Below are 25,906 nucleotides of genomic sequence, written 5' to 3'. Positions count from 1 at the left end.
TGGGCACTGTTATTCCTATCCTATGTATGAGGAACCTGAGGTTTCAGAGGTTTCACACAGCTAATAAGTAGCAAAAATAAGAGATGTAAAACTAGATCTGTCTAGTTTGCCAAATTGTGTCTTTCAACATCACTTGGCCTAAAAACTATGAGATAATACCCAGTCATTCCCAGTATCACCTAACTGCCAAGCTTCAAAACCACTGTATAAAAGAATGACATCCAATTATTACTGAGCAACAAGAGATGAATAAATAAATGAATGAATGAATGAATGAATAAGGGTGTTTTGATATCCATATAATCATATCATTAAGTTTTATTAATAATAGTAAGACAATATTTTTTTTCATATCACTTCCAACCCAAATGCACTCTCACATATATGTATGTACATGTGATCTTCCACACACAGGCCTGTACAACAACCTGGCCACATATACCCACACAAAGTCATCCAAACTGTCACACTTAATAACTGCTGATTTCTAAGCCAAAAGTATCATTTGTTATGCCAGGCCACAAAGAAGTGAAAAGCTGCCTTAATACTGCAGGTATCAAGGTATCAAATTTATTTGCAAAGAAGGATTTTTAAAGTAAGTTGAGTAACTTTTTCATACAGTAATGTTCTTTAAAACTATTTGATCAAGTAAGCCTACTTAACATTCTAGCAAAAATTGTTTTGTGATTTCCTCTGTTTTTGCTTTACCAATTTCAAACAGAAACAATTTTTCAATCACTAGGGCAAACTGTCCTAAAAGCAAATGCCTATTAACAGGAGCAAGCCTTTGTGCATTCCCAAAATTCAATTACTACTCTCAACTTCCCTGCTATGGGAGCCTTCAGATTGGCTAGAGTAACTTTCAGGGCTTCATTCACTGCTTAGTGGAAATATTTGTAAAAATATTTGTGCAATTAGGATAAACGGAGCTTTTACGAAAATATTGGCTTGACTAAAAATAATGACAGTTAAGATGTACATAAATGATATTTTTTAAATGTCCATTTATCCCCCTACTCTATAAGTTTATTACTATAAATATTGTATTAGTTTAAAAGAATATATTCTGCAAAGAAAGTAGAAGGGCTGAGAAGTAGAATTCAGAGTCATCAAGTCAGCTTTGCTTACTTTTTAAAGAAATCAAATAAAAATAAATCCCATAAGCACAAAAAATTTCAATAACAGAGTACAAAATCAAAGGATGTATCCAAGTTAGCAAACTACTGCCTCAATTTGTAAAGAAAGATCTAGTATATTGACACAATGGATCAACATGTGATCCAACAGATCTTATGCTATTAACTGGATCATCAGAAAAATTAAAACTGCTAAACTATGTATTCCCTTTTAAAAGCCACATAATACTAATGCCACTGATGCTGTAGTTTTAAAGAACTGAATCTGTAATATTTAATCCACTGTCGATGGAAATTCCATTAGAATAAAACACAAAAACTAGAAAACCTGCATGGGATATATGCTCTGTACAACTCTGAACAATTGATATTGAAATGCAAAGTATCAACATTAATTAAAAAAAAGAAACCTCACACTTAGATCCGGCAGTAAGGAATTGAATCCAAGACAACCTATCTACTCTCTATTACTAGGAGCATGACTTAATAAAGAGAAGACACATTTATCTAGCACTTTCCAACCTTGTGCAGTCATGAATGAGTAAGGATAAAGCAAGCAGCCATTATAAAACTAAAGAAAAAAGACATACGGAAGGACATAAATTTATATTGACTGAGAAACCTCCTATGTGTTTGGCATATGCTGCAGATGTTTTTACACAGCTTAATCTCATTTCATCTTCACAACCACCCAAACAAAACAGGTACTGTGAGTCTCATTTTTTAAAGTAAACACGCTCAAAAAGAACAGAGAAACTGCCCTATTTCACAAAATAAAGAAATTAACAGTACCAAGACTGCAACTCCAATCTGACTACAAAACCTGTGATTAAAGCAGCATGTGGCAAAGATAATCTAGAAACATGTTCCTTCCTCTGGCTTAGGTCTCATCCTTCTGTCCCACTTTGAATACAATATTTAAAACCCAGATTGCAGATTATGAAACAGACTGGGTTTTTGCCCCTGTAAGCCAAGGTTAGAGAACTCTGCGTTCAATGGCAAGTACAACAGGACTCTGGGGGAATAGCAGCAAGTTTCAAATGACTACAGATTCAGGTTAAATGGAGTTCAGTGAGTCATGATAATTCCATGCCACCGATAATCCTTATCTTAGTCAATAGGAAATTTTCAAATTTGAATTCCATATTTGCCTTAGACAATTCTCTCTCAACACAAGGCAACTCTTCATAGAAAATAAGTATTTTAAAGCAAGGAACACTTCTCAATGCCTTTCACTAATTTTCCTCAGAGAAACAGTCAAATGTATAAGTAGATAAAGCTAACACTTAACAACTAGATTTTACAAACTAGCTGAGAAAAATTTTGCTTTCTTTATCCTTTTATTATCTTAAATGTGAAGCAGCTACCTAAAATACTAAGGTAGATGAGTGAAGACAGATTCCTTTTCGTTCCTCAGTTTGTTCTCATTCCCTGAAGTGCCTTCCTTATCATACTTAACCTAAGCTCATCACCTTAGGGCCATGATAAGAGGTTAACTTATGAGTCTCCTGGATTCTCCCTGGTAAATTACTTTCCCTTTAGTCATTATCTCTAAGATCACATGCTTATACCATAAAGTGGGGCTGCCTGGGTAGAATCGGTTTAAAAACCAAAATAAAATTACAAAAAAAAAAAAAACTAATCTGCTTTGGGACCTTTTCTTCAGCAAAGCTAAAACAAATGTCCCTCCACTATCTTTAGAGTAAGTACAAGGGCCACTGCATAGACCAAAAAAAAAAAAAAAAAAAATTGCACAAATATTAACTGAATACCTATGTGCCAGGTACTCAGGCACAAGGATGATCAAGACAGATACTATCCCTGTACTAGTGGAAGCCATCAGAGATTTGTGGCAGCTGATAAGAAATATGGCATACTACAATCAACAACACAAGAAACAAGAGGTGTTGGCAACGATACGGAGAAAGGGGAACGCTCTTGCACTGTTGATGGGAATGAAGACTGGTACAGCCACTCTGAAAAACAGTATGGAGGTTCCTCAAAAAGTTGAAAATATGTGATGAGACCAGGTGTTGTATGGAAGTACTGAATCACTAAAATGTATGCCTGAAACTAATATTACACTGTATGTTAACTAACTGGAATTAAAAAAAAAAATTTAAATAAAAACTTAAAAACGAAAGATACACTACTTGACAGAAAAAAAAAAAGTTAAAAACAGAACTACCCTGTGATCCAGCAATCACACTACTAGGTATTTCTCCGAAGAATATAAAAATACTAATTCAAAAGGATACATGCAACTCTGATATTTACAGCAGCATTATCTATAATAGCCAAATTATGGAAACAGCCCAAGTATCCATCGATTGATGAATGGATAAAGAAGATGTGGTATATATATACACACACAATAGAATACTACTCAGCCATAAAAAAAAAAATGAAATCTTGCCATTTGCAACTACTATGGATGGAGCAAGAGAGAATTATGCTTAACGAAGTCAGTCAGTCAGAAAAAGACAAATGCCATGAGTTCACTCATATGTGGAATTTAAGAAACAAAACAAATGAGCAAAGGGAGAGAGGCAAAGAAACACTTAACTACAGAGAACTGTAGTTCTCTGGTTGCATTACCAGAGGGGAGGTCGGGGGGAGGGGTGAAATAGATGATGGGGATTCAGGAGGGCACTTGCTATGATGAGCACCAGGTGATGTATGGAAGTGTTGAATCACAACACAGTACACCTGAAACTAATAATACTGCATGTTAGCTGGAATTTAAATAAAAACTAAAAACAAAGAAAAAGAAATATTCCATAAAATTACTTAACAAATGACAGAAGGATGAGATTACTGCACAAAAATACATATACAATTATTAAGTAGGTCACAAATTCGGCTCCACGGTTCCTGGCAGTCAAAGCAAAGTGGGTATCATTATTCGTTCTGACACAGTACAGAGGTTCTTGTACTTAAAAACAGATTAGTATCCAAAGAGCTATCATTAAGTCCATTTAATCATATGTGCAAATTTTTAACTACAGAAACAACTGCTAATACCATCTATTGGTGACTAACAGAGTTGCCATACTCCTCCCACTCAACCACTGCCCCCTCACAACAGGTTTTTTATATTTACCAAAGTCCCTAAGCTGAAAGGTCTTGAGAAGAGGAACGTGTGTGTGCGTGCGTGTGCGTGTGTGTTATAATAACCAAAATGCTCTTTCCCGAATCCACATTGGAAGGATATTTTTACTCTGGATCTGTATTAAAAGACCACTTTGTGATATAGTGGACTACATCCTCAACAATATTCCTAACAGAATTACAATAATAGGTTTTATAATTTTCTATATGTCTCAATGTAGGCCTATGGAATGCTGCTGAAGAGAACTTCTTTAAAAGCAATTTTACAAAATAATATAGCCAAAATATAATATTTATAATAACTAAGGAACATGCATGTCTTTCAAGCAGCTCCCAATTAAAAAAAAAAGGAAAAAAATAGGAAATTCAACTCTTGGAAGAACAGTCTGAAGATCTAAGAATAAGCTTTTAAGACTACTGGCATCAAAGTCATTCCTTACGCAAGTTTTGTGTGTAACACCTCTTAACTGTAATTCATAAAACATAGGAAAATAGAGCTTTCAGATTAAGTTTTGCGGTTTTAGCAATTATATCTAAAATGAGTATCATACTTAGTGGACAATGAAAACAGATGAAATATTTTTTAAAAGGGCTATTCATAGGACACCTGGGTGGCTCAGTCGGTTAAGCATCTGCCTTCGGCTCAGGTCATGATCCCAGGGTCCTGGGATCAAATCCCACATCGGGCTCCTTGCTCAGCGGGAAGCCTGCTTCTCCCTCTGCCTGCCGCTACCCCTGCTTGTGCCCGCTCTGTCTCTGACAAACAAATAAATAAAACCTTTAAAAAAATTAAAAATAAAAAAATAAAGGGCTATTCATTTTTCTCATGAATCTCAAAGAAACGGCAATTAGAGGAATAAATCAAAGGCCACAGTTATTACTGTATATGACTATTATAAAAAGAGACAAACTATGTAAACAGCATTTTTGATTGGCTAGATTCACTACAATTAAGTTAAATGAGAGAAAAAGCAAAAACACACTCTAAACACACTACTACTAAATAATCAGAGTAGTTTTTCCTCAACTTCAGAGGAGTTTACTGAATCTGAATACTTAGGTTAACTCATATAAAACTGAAATTCAGTTAAGTTAAAGAATTTAAGATTATGTTAACAGGGATTCTTCTTTTTTTTTAATTTTATTTATTTATTTGAGAGAGAGAATGAGAAAGAGAGAGAGAGAGAGAGCATGAGAGGGGGAGGGTCAGACGGAGAAGCAGACTCCCTGCCGAGCAGGGAGCCCGATGCGGGACTCGATCCAGGGACTCCAGGATCATGACCTGAGCTGAAGGCAGTCGCTTAACCAACTGAGCCACCCAAGCGCCCCAGGGATTCTTCTTTTAAAATTAGAGTAAAATAACACTAGTCGAAACATTTTACAGAATTAGAATCTGTGTATTTTCAAAGTTGCTTTCTAAATACAGATAAAGTAGATATATAATACACTAAAATGGCATTTTAATAGTAATTGGCTCTAAGTTTGTTGTAATTATTTTATTAATTTCTATTATAAAATTGGAGATGTTTTCCTATAGAAAAAATATTAGTGTACTCATTATTACGAAATCTCATTTGCTTTGCAGCAAGTATGTAGCCTTAGGGAAGAAGTAGCGAAAACAGAAGTTGCCAGCATGTTATAATTATTTCAGATGAGTTCAACATGCCAGTCAAATCCTATGAAAACTTGTTTCCCTGACAGGTGGGAAAGGAGATAGAGAGTTTTGGTTTTTTTTTTTTAGAAAAAGACAACTTTTAGAGCAGTTTGATACATAGCAAAATTGAGAGGAAGGTACAGAGATTTCTCATATACCTCCCGCTCCCCCACCACCACATGCAGAGCTTCCCTCATTATCAACATTAGGGTTCACTCTTGGTGTGCAGTCTATGGGTTTGGACGAATGTATAATGACACGTATCCATCATTATAGTATCCTACAGAGTATTTTCAGTGCCCTAAAAATCCTCTGTGCTCTGCCTATTCATCCCTTCTACCACCCCCAACTCCTAGCTCCTAATCTTCCTACTGTCTCCATAGTTTTGCCTTTTCCAGAATGTCACATAGTTGAAATTATACAAATAATTCCACATAGCTGGAATTATACAAACAGCCTTTTCAGATTGGTTTCTTTCACTTAGCAATATGCATTTAATTCTCCTCCATGTCTTTTCATGGCTTGACAGATCATTTCTTTTTGGCGCTGAGTAACGTTCCATTGTCTGGATTGTACCACAGCTTATGAATCCATTCACTTACTGAAGGACATCCTGGTTGCCTCCAAGTTTTCGCAATAATTAGTAAAGCTCTATAAACATCCATGTGAAGGATTCTGTGTGGATATAAGTTTTCAACTCCTTTAAGTAAATACCAAGGAGCACTACTGCTGACTCATATGGCTAGTATGTTTAGTCATGTAAGAAACCACCAAACTGTCTTCCAAAGTGGCTGTACCATTTTCTATTCTTACCAGCAATGAAGGAGAGCCCATGCTGCTCCCTATCCTTGCCAGCACTGGGCATGGTAAGTGTTCTGGATTTGGGCCATTCTAATAGGTTTGTAGTGGTATCTCGTTTTAATTTGCATTTCCCTGAAGACATGATGTGAAGCATATTTTCATATGCTTATTTGCCATTGGCAAATCTTCTTCGGTGAGGTGTCTATTAAGGTCTTTGGCCTCTTGTTTGCTTTCTTATTGTTGAGTTTTAAAAGTATCTTGTATATTTTGGATAACAGTCTTTTATCAGATGTGTCTTTTGCAAATATTTTCTCCTAGTCTGTAGCTTGTCTTTTCATTCTCTTGATATTACGTATTTTCAACCTGAGGTACCTGTCACCATGGGATAACTTTATTTATCTGGTGACCAAGAAATGGGAACCTATGGAATATATAGGACCCAGAGCAAGAACTTACTTTAAGGTTTATTTATCAATCTGGAGAGAGAAAGAGAGCACGTGCAGCAGGGAGGAGGAGAGGGAGAGAGAAAATCTCAAGTAAGACTCCCCAGAGTGCGGAGCCTGATGTGGGACTCAATTTCATAACCCCGAAATCATGACCCGAGCAGAAAGCAAGAGTTGGATCCCTAACCATTTGAATCACCCAGGCACCCCCCCACAGCAAGAACTTACACACTTCATTATCAAAAATAAGTAACAGAAAATTTACACAGCTACTTAGTAAACACCATATTAATTTGGAACGAGATAAAAGACTCTAGGCTCAATAAAAATTGAGCTAACATATTATCTGGACAATTTCCCTACTACTGTCTTAAAGTTATGGTACCACTTAGTCTGAATCTAGATCTTTTCTCATCAGAGTTCCTTGGGGATCTCCTCTGCCTAGTGCCTCTGTCCTACTTAATTAAGCACCAAGATCAAGACTAGCTGTGGACCATTCAATTAGCTAATTATCATTCTAAGCTAATTACAAAGTAGACGATTTATTCTGAAAATGTTGCTGAGATTGCTGAGCTACTGTTTCTGTTTGTGACCATCAACTATAACTGCAAACACAAGAGGAAAAACCACGCACTGCCCCCCAAACCTGCAAACCCTAGAATGATGATTTTTCTTAACTCCCTTATGAAGGTAAAATGACCAGAGAAGAAAGAATCAATTGGCTTATATTCCCAGAGTTTCCACTCCAATATTCTCACTCTTTTATTCAGAGGTTTGGAGATTTTTTCTTTTTTCCTTAGAAATTTTATGCTCCAAATTACACTGTTTAAAGCTCTTTATACAATCATTAAGCAAAAGCAATCAACAGAAAGAAAAGCAAGTATTTGTAAATGTTTATGCCAAAAGCATTAGCATTACAGTATCAATCAATTTTCAAGAGAATATATCAAGGAAGTAAATAATTTTTAAATACATTTCAAAATTCTACAATCTATCCCGTCACTAGCTCATTTCCTCGGCTCCACCTTTCAATTATTCTAAAAAATTTAAGGAAATATTATGGTAATTTATAATCTAATGTGATTTTAAGGAAAAAAACGGAAGGAATATGTATTGCATGTTGATTCCCAGCTATACCACTGACTTGCTGTGGAACATCGAGCAGTTCACTCCACCTCTATGTCTCATTTGTAAATTAATGGGATTGTACTTTATTAGAAGTTGCTAACTGTGGTCCTTTAGCCACATCCAGCCTGTGGACATACCTTGTTTGCCCAGCATATTTTAAAAACAGGGAAATTTTACACTCAAATCCAGATTCCCACTTTCTCCTTAAAAATTTTAAGATTGACAATACTGGGCCTACATTCCCATGTGGCAATAAAGGCTGAAACTGCATAGAAGCTCCTCCCTTTGCATAAAGGCATGGAATCTTGCTGTTACATTACCTGCCTGACTGCTTAGCATCTAAGTTTTTGATGAAATAGGTTACCTCTAAAGTTTCTTTCAGCTCTAACATTCTCACATTTAGAGTGAGCCATATAGCAAAACGTCCATGTAACCTAAGTCTCAACTTTCCCTGAATAGGGATAACAACATCTGATCACCACTTGAGCTTTGGAGACAGAATGAAATAGTGAGTGGTGACTGCTTAGCACAGTGACATGCGTGCTGAGAGTGCTGAATAAACAGCAGAGGTGACAAACACAAGTAAGAGTGAACAAGAGGACTCAAAAAACAGTTCTGTGATGGTCAATCCAATCTAAATCAAAATTCATGTGCTGATTTCTTCTCTTCCAAACACAGCACTGATCCTATCAAAAATCTGCTACTACTGACCCTATCCCCTCTCATGTGTTCTCTCTCTCTCATTCTCTCTCTCTCAAATAAATAAATAAAATCTTTAAAAAATAAATAAATAAATAAATAAATCTGCTACTGGCCTCTAATTTTTAGAGATTATTAATTCTTCATTCACCATGCATAAAACAAGAGGCTGAGAAAAAAAAAAATGAAGGTCCTGAGTGGGCTGACCTCAATTAAAATACACTTTAAAATTATGATAAAATTTTTTAGCAGTTTTCAGCAAAATTTGCTCCAGCTCCTTCTGTTCTAATCAGGGCCATTTTTAGTTACCAAGAATAAAGAAAGTTGCATTCAAAAGTTTCTCCAGGGAAAGGGGGCTTACCAAAAAGTTTATACGCCCATGGGAACCCTGGAGAAAGTAAATAACCAGGTACCAGAGAGGTCAGCAAATGAAGAACACTGGGAGCACCAGTCATTCGTTCAACTCTATTTTTCTCTCTGCTGGTCGATCTGACTGTGTCCCTGCATCCACTCTATTCATTATACACCATCCTACCACCTCCCATATCTCATAGTCTATACTCTTCTAACTTTAAAACTTCAGAATGCACATGGCCCTTCACCTTCCCACCCCCCCATATCACTATCTCTCTATACCAAGTCTTGCTGCTAACTTGCCTATTTCTTGTGAGTCATATTTCTGAGAAAGACAAAAAATTACAAATAGAACTATTACCTCATCCTGCAATCCCACTTCTGGGCATATACCCAAACGAACTGAAAGCAGGGTCTCAAAGAGATATTTATGTTTGCACACTCATGTTCATAACAGCATTATTCACACCTCTTGCGGAAGGTCCATCAGCAGATGGATGGATGGATGAACATAATGTGGAATATTATTTAGCCTTAAAAAAGGAAGATATCCTACTACAACCTGGGTGACCTTGATGACATTGTGTTAAGTGAAATAAGCCAGTCACAATAAGACAAATAGTATGAGCCCACTTACATGAGGTATCTAAAGTAGCCAAATTCATAGGAACAGATAGCAGAATGGTGGTTATCAGCTAAGGTGAGGGGAAAATGAGGAAGAGCTACTTAACGGATATAGATTTTCAGTTTTGCAAGATGAAAAAAATTTTGGATATCTGTTGTGCAACAATGTGAGTGCACTTAATACTATTGACCTATACACTTAAAAATGTGAAGATGGTAAATTTTATGTTTTTTATCACAATTACAAAATTTTTTTTTAATGTTTGAGAGAAGGAATCAGACTTGCCCAAATAATCTTTTTTGAAGCAAACTACACAAGCATGGATCAGTGGCAAGCGTAGGGACTGACTGCTGGTATATTTATTTGACAACTTTATATTAGAGGTCTACTATTCCTGACACTGTGCTAAGTTCTCAGCCAGGTGCCTCCCCCTGCCCTGTTCAGCTGGCTATGCTCACTCAGTAGGCTTTCCTTATATAAAAGGGGTTGGTAATCTGTATCTCTGAAACCACAGCATTTTCATTTTCATTAAGTGCATATTTTTGTTGTATTGTATCCTGCCATACAATTAAATACAGGGTTTTTAATTTTGTTTTTTGTTTTCTTTGCCCTTGGCTGTTACTACTATCACTCTGCCTACAAGAAACACTGCAGTTCTTCCATAACTGTTGCGAAACAGCACTTGAGAAAAGCGACTCTAGAGCACAATGCTCTTAAAAGTACCTCATCCACTTCAAAGTTTAAGTGTGCATCCGCAGTATAAAACCTTCCCATTCAAAGCATTATGAAACAAAACAAGAATCCCCTTCAGAATCTTCTTACTTGGCCCAAATACTAGGGTAGGAGAAGCTGAATTCCTGCTACTAAATAATTTCATTAGCCTCCAATCTATAAATGCAGAAACTATTGCTCCAAAGAGTGATTAAACTACTTGCAGAAGCCGCCTTAGTACAGAATTGCATTAAATAAATTGCCTATTAAAACATGTAACACAGGCTTAGGCAGGAAGCTTTCAGTCCCTATCTAACTGGATATTCCTGACCATTCTCAGCTTCTGAGACAACACTGTCTCTTGATTTTCTTCTCATCACTAGCAGTTCCTCTCAGCTTTTTCTCATTGAATCATCTTTTTCTTCCCAGCCCTTGAATACTGGCATGCATTTCTGTAGTTCCAGCCCTGGCAGTCTTCTTTTCTACTATACATGTTCCCTGAATGAATCAGAACAAACACCTAAGCTTCTACTTACACACTGATAATTCTCAAATCTACACCTCTAACCTAGACTTTTTCCCTCGGGTTCAGATCCAATTACCTGACTACCCCCTGAAAAGCCCTCCATCTGAAAAAATACCAGAAATCAGTGACAAAAACTAATCTCATTAGCTTAACCTTTCTCTCCATCCCCAATGTTCCTTAACTCTGTACTCCATTTCTGATTAATACAACAACCAACCAGGTGCCAAACAGGAGAAGAATTCTAGATGCCCTCTCCCACCTACCTGAACCCCCACCCATACTCCCAGTATATCCTAGGTAACAATCAGTCATAGGCTCTGCTGATTCTACTTCAAATACATCCCTTCTTTTGAATACAATTCTCATGGCCTTGGTTAAATCCTCATAATTTTCACCTGGATACTACCTACCCAGTCTTCACATTGCTCCAGCCCCAGCATTCCCAAGATTAAATTTTATCAATGTCTCTTCATTTAAACTCCTTAGAAGTCTGACAGTAAGCACAATCTGATTTTTGCCTATATATTTTCACTGCAACAATTATACATTTGTTCCCTGAATGAATGTGAACTCCTTATGGAGTAAAATTATTTATTTAATTTTAATATGGAGGCCATATTACCATTACCATCACAATAAATGTGTAGAATGAATAAACACTTCTTCAGTCTTCCTTGCCACTCCTCCATACCTACCCAGCTTTCAAAAATACTAAATTACTTGCAGTTCTGCCACTATGCCATGCTCTCCTGTTTCTATACCTTTATATATGCTGTGCCCCCTCTAAAATGCCTCTACTTGATCCCCCACCTGAGTAGGCTTTCTATTTATCCTTAAGATTCAGTTGAACCATCACCTCTTTTAGAAAAAGTTTTTAAAACATTGCTCCTAATATTCCATTGCGTTCAAACGGCGCCATGTGTATTTACTAGATTCTATTGTAATTCTTTATTTATTTGTCTGCCTTTTCCACCAAACTATGAAGTGTTTAAGGGAAGAAACAGTGACTATCTTTACTGTATCCCCAGTATCTAATACAGTGCCTGGCACTTAGCAGGTCATAAATAAATATCTACTGAATAAAGCATGAGTCTGTCTTGTAACGAGAATGCCAGATACACCTCTACAGTCTTTGTGGTCAAACAAAAAAACAAGAGATAAAAGAATATTAATCTCTTAAAAAAATATATAGGGGCGCCTGGGTGGCTCAGTCAGTTAAGCATCCCACTCTTGGTTTCAGTTCTGGTCACGATCTCAGGGTCGGGTCCCCACATCAGTGTGGAGTCAGCTTGAGATTCTTTCTCTCCCGCTGCCTCTGTCCCTCCCCTGCTTTCTCTCTCTCTCAAAATAAATAAGATCTTTAAAATATATACATAATATTCCACTGTGTAACATTTTAGATTCAAAAGGAAATAACCCCAAATGCATAGTCATCTCAACTCCATTTTGGAAATAAGTAATGTATATAATCATGAATAACTTTTTAAAAATTGCGTATGTTACTTTTTGAGAGGGATAAGAGAGGATAACATTTCTGGCCTAAAAATTATGTGTATCACAACAAAATATTCCACACTCATTTCAAAGATGTCCCAGGATCAGTTATAAAAACTAATTTTTAAAAACATTTTCTTTTAAACTAGCTAAATTCAGCAAAAACTATTTTTTCCAAAGGCTCAATAAATTAAACACTGTCCTATCAAACCAATTTATGTTTATAGGTACCGCCTAAATCATTCCACTTTATATCAAGTTGTTTAAAGCAGACCCCTCATCAGAAAGTAAATATAAGTAGATTTTAAGATCGCTGGATAGAGTCAGAGACTTTGTCTGCATCTTCTTACTCTACCACACACATTAACAGAACTCAAATTATAATAGTAAATGTTATGCTAACAGAAGAGCTGACTTTTTAACCACTTTTGTCAAAGTACCAAATATGGACTCCCATAGCCATGCTACTGATTCAAGACACAAGGAAGAGAGCCAAAAGGCTCGCCCACATGGAAGAAGAGAAAAATATCATTACAGCTCTCTTAACACTGAAGACTTGTTTCAAGCTTCCTCTTAAAAAAAAAAAATCTTTTGGTAACAGCTTTATTATCTGAAGACAAAAAGCTTAAAATTCACTTAAGTGCACAATCTTGTGCTCCATTAATATTCTATCCTTTTGCAGTCACAAATTTTCGAAGCAAAATGCTAACAATGAATCAAAGGACAACTTTCACATATGCTGAAAATATCTATTTAACCTTCAGTTAACAGGTTGTTTTTTAAAGAACTGTACAGAAATAATTTTGAGAGCTGTCATTCTACATCTAATAAATCACTTTAGTTTCATATTTAAGTACAAAAATTTCTATAATCGTTTTTAAAGAGGTAAATAACTAGTTGGCAAACTGAAAAGGACTTTTAAGTTTTCTTGAATTTTGAATTTTAGCTGGAGATGTTTTCTACGATGTTAAAATGGTTACATCTAAGACAGACTATTCTTTGGTTTCTCACACTAAATGACAAAACATTTCCTTCGCACATATTTTTCCTCCTGAGGGCAAAGGAAACAAACAGCATTAAACCAAAACATAATGCTAAAAGGCAAATGATTTAAAAATTTTAAAAGTGGGGGGCCTGACTGACTCAGTCCATAGAGCTCGGGACTCTCAATCTCCAGGTCGTGAGTTCAAGCCCCACACCGGGCATGGAGCCTACTTGAAAAAAATAAACATAACTAAACAGGTAGATAGATAAATAAAAATTTTAAAAGCATTTATCTTTATTTGAAAACTTCTGTTGAATAACTTCCTCAATAATATGATGAACATGACTTCCTGCACAAAAGTAACACAACTGAGATGAAGTGTTTTTTTTTTTTAAAGATTTTATTTATTTATTTGAGAGAGAGAATGAGATAGAGAGAGAGAGCATGAGAGGGGGGAAGGGTCAGGGGGAGAAGCAGACTCCCTGCTGAGCAGGGAGCCCGATGCGGGACTCGATCCAGGGACTCCAGGATCATGACCTGAGCCGAAGGCAGTCGCTCAACCAACTGAGCCACCCAGGTGCCCAAGATGAGGTGTTTTGAGTAGATAAAGCCATAAAGACTCTGAAATGCTAAGTCCTCACTTCTACACAGAAGTAGTTTGTGTAAAAAATAAAAAAATTAAAAAGAAAAAGTAGTTTGTGTAGAAGCAATAAATCACAAGCATCTCATGAAATGTTCTTAGGTTGTTGGTTCCCAGTATCTGTAGGGTGGACAATTTTAAAAACAAAAAAGTAGAATAAGTGGCATAAATGAATTCATCATGTTATCAAGGAAGTTATTCAAGAGAAGTTCTGGCATCAAAAGCATTCTATTCAACCAAACCTAGTTTGAGTATCTTGTAAGTATAATATAAGCAGAAAGTCTAAACTTTATTTCCATTGTAAGTCCCTCCTCAGGTATAGAGGTTGAAATATGCATTCTAGAAGAGTAAAAGGAAGGCCTGGTCTCTTCTTAGAGATTTTTCAACAGAGGTTACAAAGATCAAGATAGAATAGTGTGTTTTATAACTGAAATGAAGGAAAACAGATGATAGAAAAAGAATAATTTTTTGGGGCGCCTGGGTGGCTCAGTCGTTAAGCGTCTGCCTTCAGCTCGGGTCATGATTGGGATCGAGCCCCGCATCAGGCTCCCTGCTCAGCGGGAAGCCTGCTTCTCCCTCTCCCACTCCCCCTGCTTGTGTTCCTGCTCTCACTGTGTCTCTCTCTGTCAAATAAACAAATAAAATCTTTAAAAAAAAAAAAAAAAGAAGAATTTTTTGATAGACAGGGGGTAGCCATTAGCTTTTCTTGTCCTGAACTAAATTTTTGTAAGGTTATCAACTCAAATCAATAATAAAATGACAGAAAATAGGTTTTTAGATGTTTCAAGTAAACAAATCCATAATTTCTAGTAAAAAAGGAAAACCCATTAAACACTCCAATACACACTACACCCTCCTGTGGGCAACCCTCCATGGAAAAATATAAAAAGATTTAGTTGGATTTTCCACTCAGTTAAATCAGTCCTATAACTAATGAAATGATGGCTCTAAAAACCTCATAAAAGTTAACACTATTTTAATCATTTGTCTTAGTATCTGAGTTAGAAGATTTTTTAAAAAATAATTTATATCCTATACAGTAGTAATGTAAGAAAATAAAAGCATGATCTGCTTATCTTCCCTTAAAAAACAAAATGATATCAGATTATTTCTTTAATGGAAAAAAGGTAAACAGAATAAATCACGTAAAAAGATGTATAATTAGAAGATAAAGTATACTTTATATCATGAGCTGCAAAGGCGGCACTAATATTTTAAAGCAAAATCCAAAAATTATGGTTCCTTAGTGAGAACTGTGGCAGAAAAGCAGTATGTTCATTAAGTTTTTCAGGAAAACAACTTACATTATCACCTGGTAATATTTAGTATTACTGGTCTCGTGAGGCTATGTGGTCACTACACAGAAATATAAACATACTTGGAATAAAATTAAGAGACTACCTAAAAGAGCCCTTATTCTATGTGGCTAATGTTTCAGTACTTAAATGATATAATAGAAGCAAAAACTAGATTAAAAGTATTCTGAAATGGTCCAAATATCATTCCAAGTTTGTCCCATTTACAAAAGAATACAAAATATATATTTAGTACATAAACCTAGAAATCACATATGAATATGTACATTTCCCAAAATGCATCAAAGAATATTTGAATATATATACTCTGAGAAAAACGAGTTACAACGAAGACTAACTACTTAAGGTCTTATTAACAATTAGATTATGAGACTAGCAATTAAAGGACAACAGTGACATCTAGTGGACATTTCAAATATATGCCACACACATCCTGGATCAAAACTTTATTTTCAGTGTCACATAATTCAACCTGCTTGAGGGATTATATGATAAACCTTTAATTTTAAACCAAACAAGCCAGCTCTGCTCCCAAAAGGCTGCTCACTATGAGTAACCCAATCGTGTGATAAATACAAAATGTTTAACAAAGTATAAGATTATCTCAAGTCCTTAAAGCACTAAACACTGATTAAATGTATCATATGACTAAAAGAGCTAGCAAAAGGCTCAATGTAATTATGATAATAAAAAGAATCTAAAATATTCTGAATGAAAAAAGCACTGGGTTAAATGAAGAAACTTACAAAGAAAATGAAGAACTAATCTATTTATGAATTTATTCAAGCATGGAAAGTACATATTAACCAGTATGGCCACACAAAATAAATATTTTTAAACTAAAAGAAGAATATCTTAGGATGATTTTTCAAAGACAAATTAGTAGTCAAGAAAATGTATAGGATCATCCCTTAAAATTAAAGGAAGATAACTAGAATAAGACCAGGTGGTCATCTCAAAAAAGTTGCAAACTTACCTCAAAGGATGAAAAAGCAAAACAAAAAAACAAAACACCTGTGGGTGACAATGTCCTTACTTATTCTTATTTGCCAACACATAAACAAATTTCACAAGGAAGTAACACTGCATTTAATGAGTAAATAATGAAAGTATATGTGATTCTTATTAAGTATTTTATTACTAACTCAGGGAAGAAATATAAATGTAGAGACAGGGTCTTATAAACACTAAGTCAAATAAGAGTCTAGGCCACAAATTGGCTGGAAGTCTTTCAAAAATCACAGGTGCTTCTCAGATCTCTCAGAATCACCTAATTGAAAAGATTTTAATGATTATTTGAGCTCAATGACTTTCTGACAAGAAAAAATGTGAAGGGCCAGAACTTTACAAGTACAAAGTTCAAACTCATTGAAAGTATCTCTGAAATGTAAATATTTGGGGACTAATAACATTCAGGTCACAAAAGCATTATCCTAATAGCTTCAAAAAGTTATACAGCAGATAAATAAATTGGGGTATATTCAAACAATGGAGTATAACTCAGGAATATAAAAAAATGAAGTACTGCTACATGCAACAACAGGGATGGATTGTCAAAAAATTAGACTGAATGAAAGAAGCCTTACCAAATTACACCATCTGTGATTCCTTTATATGACATGCTAGAACAGGCAAAACTGATCTACAGAATGAATGAATGAATGAATGAATACATGGATGAATGAATAAGCAAACAAAATTAGAACAACACTTACCTCTGAGAGTAGGATAGACATGGAGATTGATTGGGAAGGGATATAAGGGAATTTTACGGGGTAATGAAAATGTTCTATATGTTAATAGGAGTCGGGGTTACACATATGTTTGCATTTGTGAAAATTCACAAATTAATATATTTAAGATTTGTGGAAACTGCATATAAGTTGTACCTTAAAAAATAAACCTGAAGCAAATATTCATAACTCCAGTTATCATATGTTATGCTGAAGTATTTGGGGTGGTAGGTACAAATATCTGCAAGTTATTTTGAAATGAGTATAAAAATTAGATGAATTGATGGACAGATAATAAATCAAATATAGCAAAACATTAATAACTATAGAATCTAGGAGGTGAGTATACTGGGGCTCACTATACAATTCAGCTTTTCTGTATGTCTGAAAATTTCCATAATAAAACACTGGAAAAAAACTAAGATGACAATTGGAATTCAAAAAATTTTTTAAAGATAAAAAATTAAAAGTGTTTTCTTAAATATTAATAATTTTCCTTTTATGTATTAACATTTTAATCTGTCTAATCCAGTGTCAAATGTCACTATTTTCTAAAGAGCAAGAGTAACAAGATAACATATTTTTTAAAATGTGAAAGACATACCCGAATTTCTTGAAGATTGTGAAAATTATTTCCTACTCTGACTGAAATCTTGCTTGGAGTATAGCTTTCATCAGATTTGTAGTCTGCATAAATACATAATGTCTTCACTGTTGTTTTTCTTCTAAAAGCAATAAAATAAAAACATGCTCTTTATCATGTGGAAGAATCATATCCAAGCATCTTCTGATCATAGTTTGCTAAAATGAGTACTTCAATCAACAATCTCCAATTCCTTTCATTTTAACAATGATGAAAATGAACAAGTAAAAATACAGATACACATTTATACAGGCATCTCTTATCTAGAACATGGTCAAGAACCAGATGTGAGCAAATTAAAAAGTTAAACCAAAATAGGTACCTTAAAGTGCAAATAAGCATTAAGAATTTCAGTCAAATTCATTTGTATTTTAGGTAAATAAATTATTCTAACAAGCTTGGTTTTCTTTACTAATTACTTAATTTCCTATGTCAATACTTGAAAATAACTAGCTAAGTAAGAAATTAAGTCCAGCAAAAACAAAATCATTTGTAATATAATTTTATAATATATATTTGTAGCATATATAATACTATAATTTTAAAATATAATCTCTTAAAACAAGAAATAAAATTCTGCCATTTTTAAAATATACATATCTTAGGAAGATTAGCAAGACTACATAACACAAAATTAATCTCAGAAAAAATGCAAGTGGCCAAAAACCACAAAAATATGTTTAATCTCTAATAATCAAAGAAATAGAAATTAAAACACTCAGACGTTAGTTTTGTTATCACACTGAAAAATATTAAAATGATTGATAATACCCAAATTTGATTAGAAAAAGTTACTTTCATAACCAGTTAGTAGGTACAAAGCCTTTGACACATGAATTAAACTTCTAAGAATGCACTAAAAAAAAAAAACAAAACACAACTACTCAAAAAAGGATGCAGAAAAATGTTTACCATCCTGGGTTAAATCACTAAAAAATCATAAACAACCTAAATATCCATCTCAATAGGGAATTAGCTAAGTAAATTATATCTATTCTATGAAATCCTATACAACTATTTAAAACAATCACACACATACATAAGTTAGGGAAAAAAGCAGAATACAAAACTATATATAGAAGAATCTCATTTGGGGGAAAAGAAAAAAAACTTTAAAGGCATATAAAACTATATGTATGTATAGGTATATATATTATATATATATCTATATACATACATATAGATAGAGATAGAATCATATAAAAAAAAGTAGAAGTGACTAGTTTGGTGGAGTCTATGGAGAACTATGGGAGAGCTTTCTTCTTCATGATTTATATATTTTCTGAATATTTTTTTACATTGAGCATGTGCTATTTGGGTCATTTGGAAAAAAAAAAAAACCACTAGACAATTTTAAACATCAACCAAAAAAAACCATTAAGAAGTCTATTTAAATGTGCTTTAAAAGTTAAGTTCTGATATAAACTGGCACTAACTTAATAACAATGAGCTCCTTGAACAGAAGTAGCCTGTGTCAAAAGTCAACCTATAAAAACAGCAGGGGATCTATAGCTCTTAGTGAGGGGACCAAACTTCTATAGCCCAAGCTATTCATCAGAAAGGAATGGGGAAAGTTAAGGACTTTTCCTCAAATAATAAAGACAGATCAAGATGTAAAACACTAAATACCCAGGAACTGCTGACAGGATAAATGCCATTACCAGGTTTTCAGAAGAGGCCAGAAGTATCAAACTGACATCTTTCTCCTTCTGGTGGGCCAGGAAGGAGACATGAGAGGAAGCAAGGGAAGAAGGGGAAATTTTGAAGGGCACACAAAAGATCGTTTCCCTGATGAGCCAGAAGCAGGCTGTGAAAGTTCTTTCTTATTATGGAGAGATCAAAGATCATGAAGATTACTCTTGAGGACTTTTGCTTTTCTTTTTTAAACAAAAACAGATCTAAAGGACCAAGCTGTTTGCTCAGAATAATTTTATCTCCGAGTTATGTAATTCAAGATAACTTAGTCACTGAAACCTGCAAGATAATCAAGGTGAGGTCAGAAAGGCAAAGAAGGGTAACAACAATAATGACTATAAAAACAACAGCAACAGTAGAAAAGAGCAAGTGGATACTCTGGCCCAGAAGTAAGGCTTTATATGTATTATTTCATTTACTCCTCTCCCTTGGATATAGAAGCTATTATCACCTTCATTTTACTGATTTAAAACAAGAAAAACAGTAACACCCAGGTTAATAAATAACTAGTAGGTGGGCACAGTTAGAGTTGAAACATGTGTCTGTCCATCTGCCTCACATGATCTTAACCACTCTCACCTTCCTGTTAATTTACTGTACGTATTCAACAGTCATTGATACCAGTTTACAGTAATATGGAGGTATTTGTAGTTCATTAAATTTTATCTGCCATAAATTCTTAAGATCCATGTATTCCCAGAAAGCATATGTATAATTTATGCTATCTACATAATTTCATTACATTTGCAAACGAAACTGTGACCTCACCAAAAGTTTAAAAACTGTTAGTCTAAAAGTACCTATACAGCCTTTTAAAACTATTTACCAATTTTATCTCATGGTGAAGTAAAAAAAAATAATACTGCATAGAAACCATGCTACATGTCAAATAGCAACATATGTGGGAAGATTAAACGCATAGATTCTGAGACATGGTGGCTACTCAAATTGCTCAAATCATCATTATAATAATAAGCACCATATACTGAATGCTTATTCAGTGCCAAACATCATGCTAAACTCTTAGGATAAAGCATCGTAGGAAGGGAGAAGGGACAGGGTAACACTTTCCCATTTCTGATGACCTAAGTAACACTCCCAGCCTCTCTAGTCCTCACCCACCCTCCCTTTATGCTGAAAGAGCTGCTGACAGGACACACACATTGACTTTGTTCCTTCATGTCACAAATTTAATAGGGACAGGCTCTACCTGGCCTAGCACTTTCATGGACTGGATGGACAAGTCTGTTTAATGCTAGGGTTCAATATTAGGAAACACACTTAACTGCAGATGTAAGCCCCTTTCTCAAGAATCAGCTTTGTCAGTTTTACAAGGGTGATATTTGGGTCTCCACCTGCTGACTCCTGGATAATTTCTCAACTCACTGGGAACCCATGAAATTGCAAGAGAAGACAATAGTGACAGATGCTCCTGGATGGCAATCTAACAGCCCCTTTGCCTTCCTTCTTCATAGCATCCTGCTAAAAGACTATATTCCCTACCTTCCCTTAAAGCTAGATATGACCCCATGACTAAATTATGGCCAGTAAGATTTGAATCAAATGACCGTATTTTGTAACATTTCTTTAAAGGAAGATATACCCCTTTGACCTCCCCCCCCACTCCTTTCTGCTGCCTGGGATATGAACATGAGAGGTAGAATTCCAGTAGGTACCTTGACTTATGAGGTGACCTTGAGGATACAACTCCTGAGCTAAGAATGGTAGAATGGAAAGAGAAGGAATCTAGGTCCACAATACATACACTGTGGGGCTGTCATACCACTCCTGAATTGCCAGGTTCTTCTTATATGAAGAGAAAGAGAAAATAAGTTTCCACCTTGTTTAAAGCACTGTTATTAGATGCTCTATTACCAAAAAACAAAAAAATTGCAGCAGCAGCTCTGTTACCAAAAGTTCTCATTCCTATTTAATATAGCATTATCATGCCCACATTACAGATAAGGAAACAGAGGCTCAGATTCAGGGTAAGCAAACAGTCTCATTTACATATCTAGTAAAGCACAGAGCCAGAATTTGAATCTATGTCTGTATGACTACCGTATGTAAGAGTAGCTACTAACTCCTGAGGTACAAGACTTAAAACTAAAAAACAAAATAGTTATAATATTCTGTTTATCATTTCCTGTTAACATGCTAGATACATTTTTACTAAGAGGCTGAGACATAAAGAGCCCACATACTTGCCTAAAACAAAAGGCAAACAAATGGTTTACATATATAATAAATGACTACATTCTTCTTTGTTCCTCATACAATGGTGGAAAATGTCCCCTTTGTGTAAAAGTTACTTTTCATCAACATGAACAGAATACTAAAATGAAAGTTTTTACTGAAGGCTAAGACAACAAATATCATGTTTTAAGAGGACATATAAGACCTCAATGTAACTGTTTCAGCAGATATGGTTAAAAACAAAACCCAAAGAAACAAACAGAGATGTCTGCACACGAAGAAATAACAGCTACAGGACTTGCCCCTCCCCCACCATAGACAACTAAATGCTGACAACACATATGAAACAACAATCTGCAGGCACCACTAAGAATCCTGCGAGAATGGATATGAATGAGGTGAGCCCTATGAACAACTGCGCTTTCTGACTGAAGGCAATCTCTAGACTGCAATGCAGGGAGGGCACAGCCTAAGAGAATCTTTCAGTCTCACTAAGTTGAGGAAGGAGTTATCCCGCGGAAAAACTCCAGAAGTCTGCACAGAGTGTGCTGTACATGCAGAGGGTGAAACTACAAAGACAAGCAAAGAACAGCAGTTGCTGGGAAAGGAACAACTACTGGGAAGCAGTAAGCTAAACAATTCCCAGAGGTCACAAAGGGTAGGGAATCACTAGAGTTCCCAACAACCAAAGTGCAGAGTACGGATACCTCTTCAAATATCTAGCACATTCATTTGAGATCCCAGAAGAGTCAAGCCTTAGCATACTTGAGGCAAATCTTGCCCAAGAGAAGTGATCTTAAAGTGTGGTCTGGGGACGTGTGGAGGACTTCAAGACCCTTTCCGGGGATCAACAAGGTCACAACTATCTTCCTAATAATACCAAGATGTTATTTGCCTTTTTCAGAATCATTCTCTTACGAGTACACAATGGAGTGTTACAAATGCTATCTGAAATGGTATGTTGCAAAAGATTTAATGAAAAAGCACATATGAGACTCCAGCTGTTCTCTCTTATGCCAGACACAAAAGACATTCACACTAAAAAAGTAAATCAATAACATTATTCTAACTATTTTTTGTTTTGGAAGAAACCGTTATTTTTCATTAAAAAATGTTATTTATCCAAGCATATAATAGGTTAATCATTATTTAATTTTAGATGAATAAAGACTCAAATTCTTCAGCTATAATTTCTAATATGGTAAATACTGATATACATAAAAAATAAGCAAAAGATCTCTGGAGACCTAGATAAAAGTTTGAAGTGGTACTAAAACCAAAAAAGTTAAAGAACTCCTGCCCTAGAGCAGGGATCAGCAAAACAGTGCTCACAGGCCAAATGTGGCCCACCACTTATTCCTGTAAATAAAGTTTTATTTAAACAAAGAAGCACCCATTCATTTACCTACTGTCTACAGCTGCTTTGCATAACAAATTTGAGCAGCTGCAACAGCCTAAAATAAGGTTTGCAAGGCCTAAAATATTTACTATCTATCCTATTACAAAAAAAGTTTGCTGAACCCCACCAGAGAGTAAAAAGTACTCTAGTCCCACTGTAAAGAGATCAACCCTAAAAAAGATCAAGTTGATTCTTAAGTTACTTAAGTTACTTAACTGCCTGCCAGAACAAAGTCCTATCCTCTTTTAAAACAAAACAATACATAGCACTCAACAAAATTTACTAAATCCAGCATCCAATCAAAAATTACTACAAAGAATCAGAAAAATGTGACCCACAATGAGGAAAAAAAACAGTCAATAAAAATATGCAAAAGACAGAGATGACAGAATGAAAAGATAAGGAATTAAGACAGAAAATATAAATACCTACAGGTATACAGCAAACCATTTAAAACTTCTGGCTTAAAAAAATAATCATGATTTTGTTTATGAATCTGGAATTTGGGCAGGGCTCAGAAGGAAAGTCTACATAGCATCAGGTGCGGCAACTTGACTTGAGATCTAAAGGACCTACTTCCAAGACAACTCACTACTATGGCTGGAAAGCTGGTGCTGGTTATTGGCTGGGAGCTAAGTAGCTAAGGCTTTGGCCTTTGGTTCATTTCCTCATGGGCTTCTCCATTTGATGTGGGTTTTCTCACAGCATGGTAGATGGGTATCAGAGAGAGAATCACATAAAAGAGAGAAAACAAGGTAGAAGTTGTATACTTTTTATGACCCAGGCTTAGAAATAACAGTGTCATAACATCCATATTCTCAGGCAACAGATCCACAAGGGCCTGACCAGTTTCAAGTGAGGAGACATAGATGCCATCTCTTGATTAGGCAGTAGCAAAGCTGTAGAAGGGCATGTGCAACAGAAAATAATGTGGGGCACGCAGGTGGCTCCAGTTGGTTAAGCATCTGTCTTTGGCTCAGGTCATGGTCCCGGGGTCCTGGGATCGTGCCCCACATCATTGGGCTCCCTGCTCAATGGGGAATCTGCTTCTCCCTCTCCTTCTGCCCCTCCCCCCCCAACTCATGCTCTCTCTCATGTTCTCTCTGGTGCTCTCTCATGTGCGCTCTCTCTCAAATAAATAAAATCTTTAAAAAAAAGAAAAGAATGTGAGCATACTGGAAAATATAGTCTGTCATAAAGATGCTAAAAGAATTAAAAGAAAACATGAGCACGATGTGGAGAGATGAAAAATATTTTTAAAAATGGAATTTGTAGACATGAAAAAAAATCTGAAATAAAAAATTCACTGGATGGAATTAACAGTTTAAACATTGCAGAAGACTGTGAACATAATGGTATTTTCAAGAAACTCTCCAAAATTAAGCACAGAAAACAAAAAGCTCTCAACCCTCATTAAAATAAATAGAGTATCAGTGATCTGTGAGACAGTATAAAGCAGACTAACATGTAATTGGAGTCCCAGGAAAAAAGGGGGTTAGATAGAAATCATTTGAAAGAATTATAGCCAAAATTTTTCCAAATTCAGTGAAAAGTACCCATAGATTCATAAAGGTCAATAAATTACAAGAAGGATAAACAAAAAGAAATCCACATCAGGATAAGTCATAATTACACTGCTTAAAAAAAAAATAGTGATAAAGAAAAAAATCTTAAAAGCAGCAGGGGAGGATGAGGAGACACATTAAATACAGGGAAACAAAAGTAAGAAAGACAACAAACTTCATATCAGAAACAATGATGGAACAGTATCTTTAAAGTGTTAAAGGAAAGAAACAACCTAGAATTCAGTACCCGGTAAAATATATTTTAAAAATAAAGACAAAATAGGGGTGCCTGGGTAGCTCAGTCAGTTAAGCATCTGACTCTTGATTTCGGCTGAGGTCATGATCTCAGGGTTGTAGGATCGAACCCCGAGTCTGGTTCCCGTTCAGCAGGAAGTCTGCTGGAGAGTCTCTCTCTCTCTTCCTCTGCCCCTCCCCCCACTTGCACGCACTCTCTCTCTCCAAAAATAAATAAATCTTTAAAAAATAAATAAGTAAAATAAAGACAAAATAGAGACATTTTCAAACAAGCAAAAGCTGTGAGAATTGATCACCAAAAAATCTGTACAATGAGTAATGTTAAAGAAAGTTCTTCAGAAGGAAGGAAAATACCAAATAGAAATGTGAATCTATGAAAAGTAATAAAGAGTACTGGAAATAATAAATATGTAAGTGAGGAGAAAACATTTTTCACATTTAAAAATTTTTCTAAAGGGATGCCTGGGTGGCTCAGTCAGTTAAGCATCTGCCTTTGGCTCAGGTCATGATCCCAGGGTCCTGGGATCAAGTCCAGCAATTGGGCTCTTCCTCAGTGGGGAGCCTGCTTCTCCCTCTGCCTGCCACTACCCCTGTTTGTGCTCTCTCTCTCTCTGACAAATAAATAAAATCTTTTAAAAAAAATAAAAATAAAAAAATTTTCTAAAGGTAACTGTTTAAAGCAATATGTTGTGAGCTTTATAAGAAATGGAGAAATGAAGAACATACAACAGCAGCATAAAGGAAAATGGGGAAGTGAGAGTAAAGAGTTTAAGATTCTTGTATTATATGTTAAATGT

At 35.4% G+C, this 25,906-nt stretch overlaps 1 protein-coding gene across 4 annotated transcripts in view; it reads right to left on the bottom strand.

The window, feature by feature from the left end:
* The window catches only part of ANAPC10 (anaphase promoting complex subunit 10), a 217,524-nt gene that overhangs the window by 156,846 nt on the left and 34,772 nt on the right, over positions 1 to 25,906 (bottom strand). For 2 of the 4 annotated variants that reach the window (XM_081811829.1, XM_081811830.1), the window contains exon 4: positions 17,961 to 18,081. In XM_081811829.1, coding sequence (XP_081667955.1) covers positions 17,961 to 18,081 — 121 coding nt within the window. Of the gene's footprint in view, positions 1 to 14,223; positions 14,428 to 17,960; positions 18,082 to 25,906 lie in introns of those variants that run through there. The other 2 variants (XM_031039956.2, XM_081811828.1) reach the window with 2 other exon arrangements.

Source organism: Leptonychotes weddellii, chromosome 2 (assembly GCF_054177405.1).
Source record: "Leptonychotes weddellii isolate Sample4059 chromosome 2, ASM5417740v2, whole genome shotgun sequence".
In the NCBI taxonomy this organism is placed as follows: Eukaryota; Metazoa; Chordata; class Mammalia; order Carnivora; family Phocidae; genus Leptonychotes; species Leptonychotes weddellii.
This window is presented reverse-complemented; position numbering and strand designations above follow the sequence as displayed.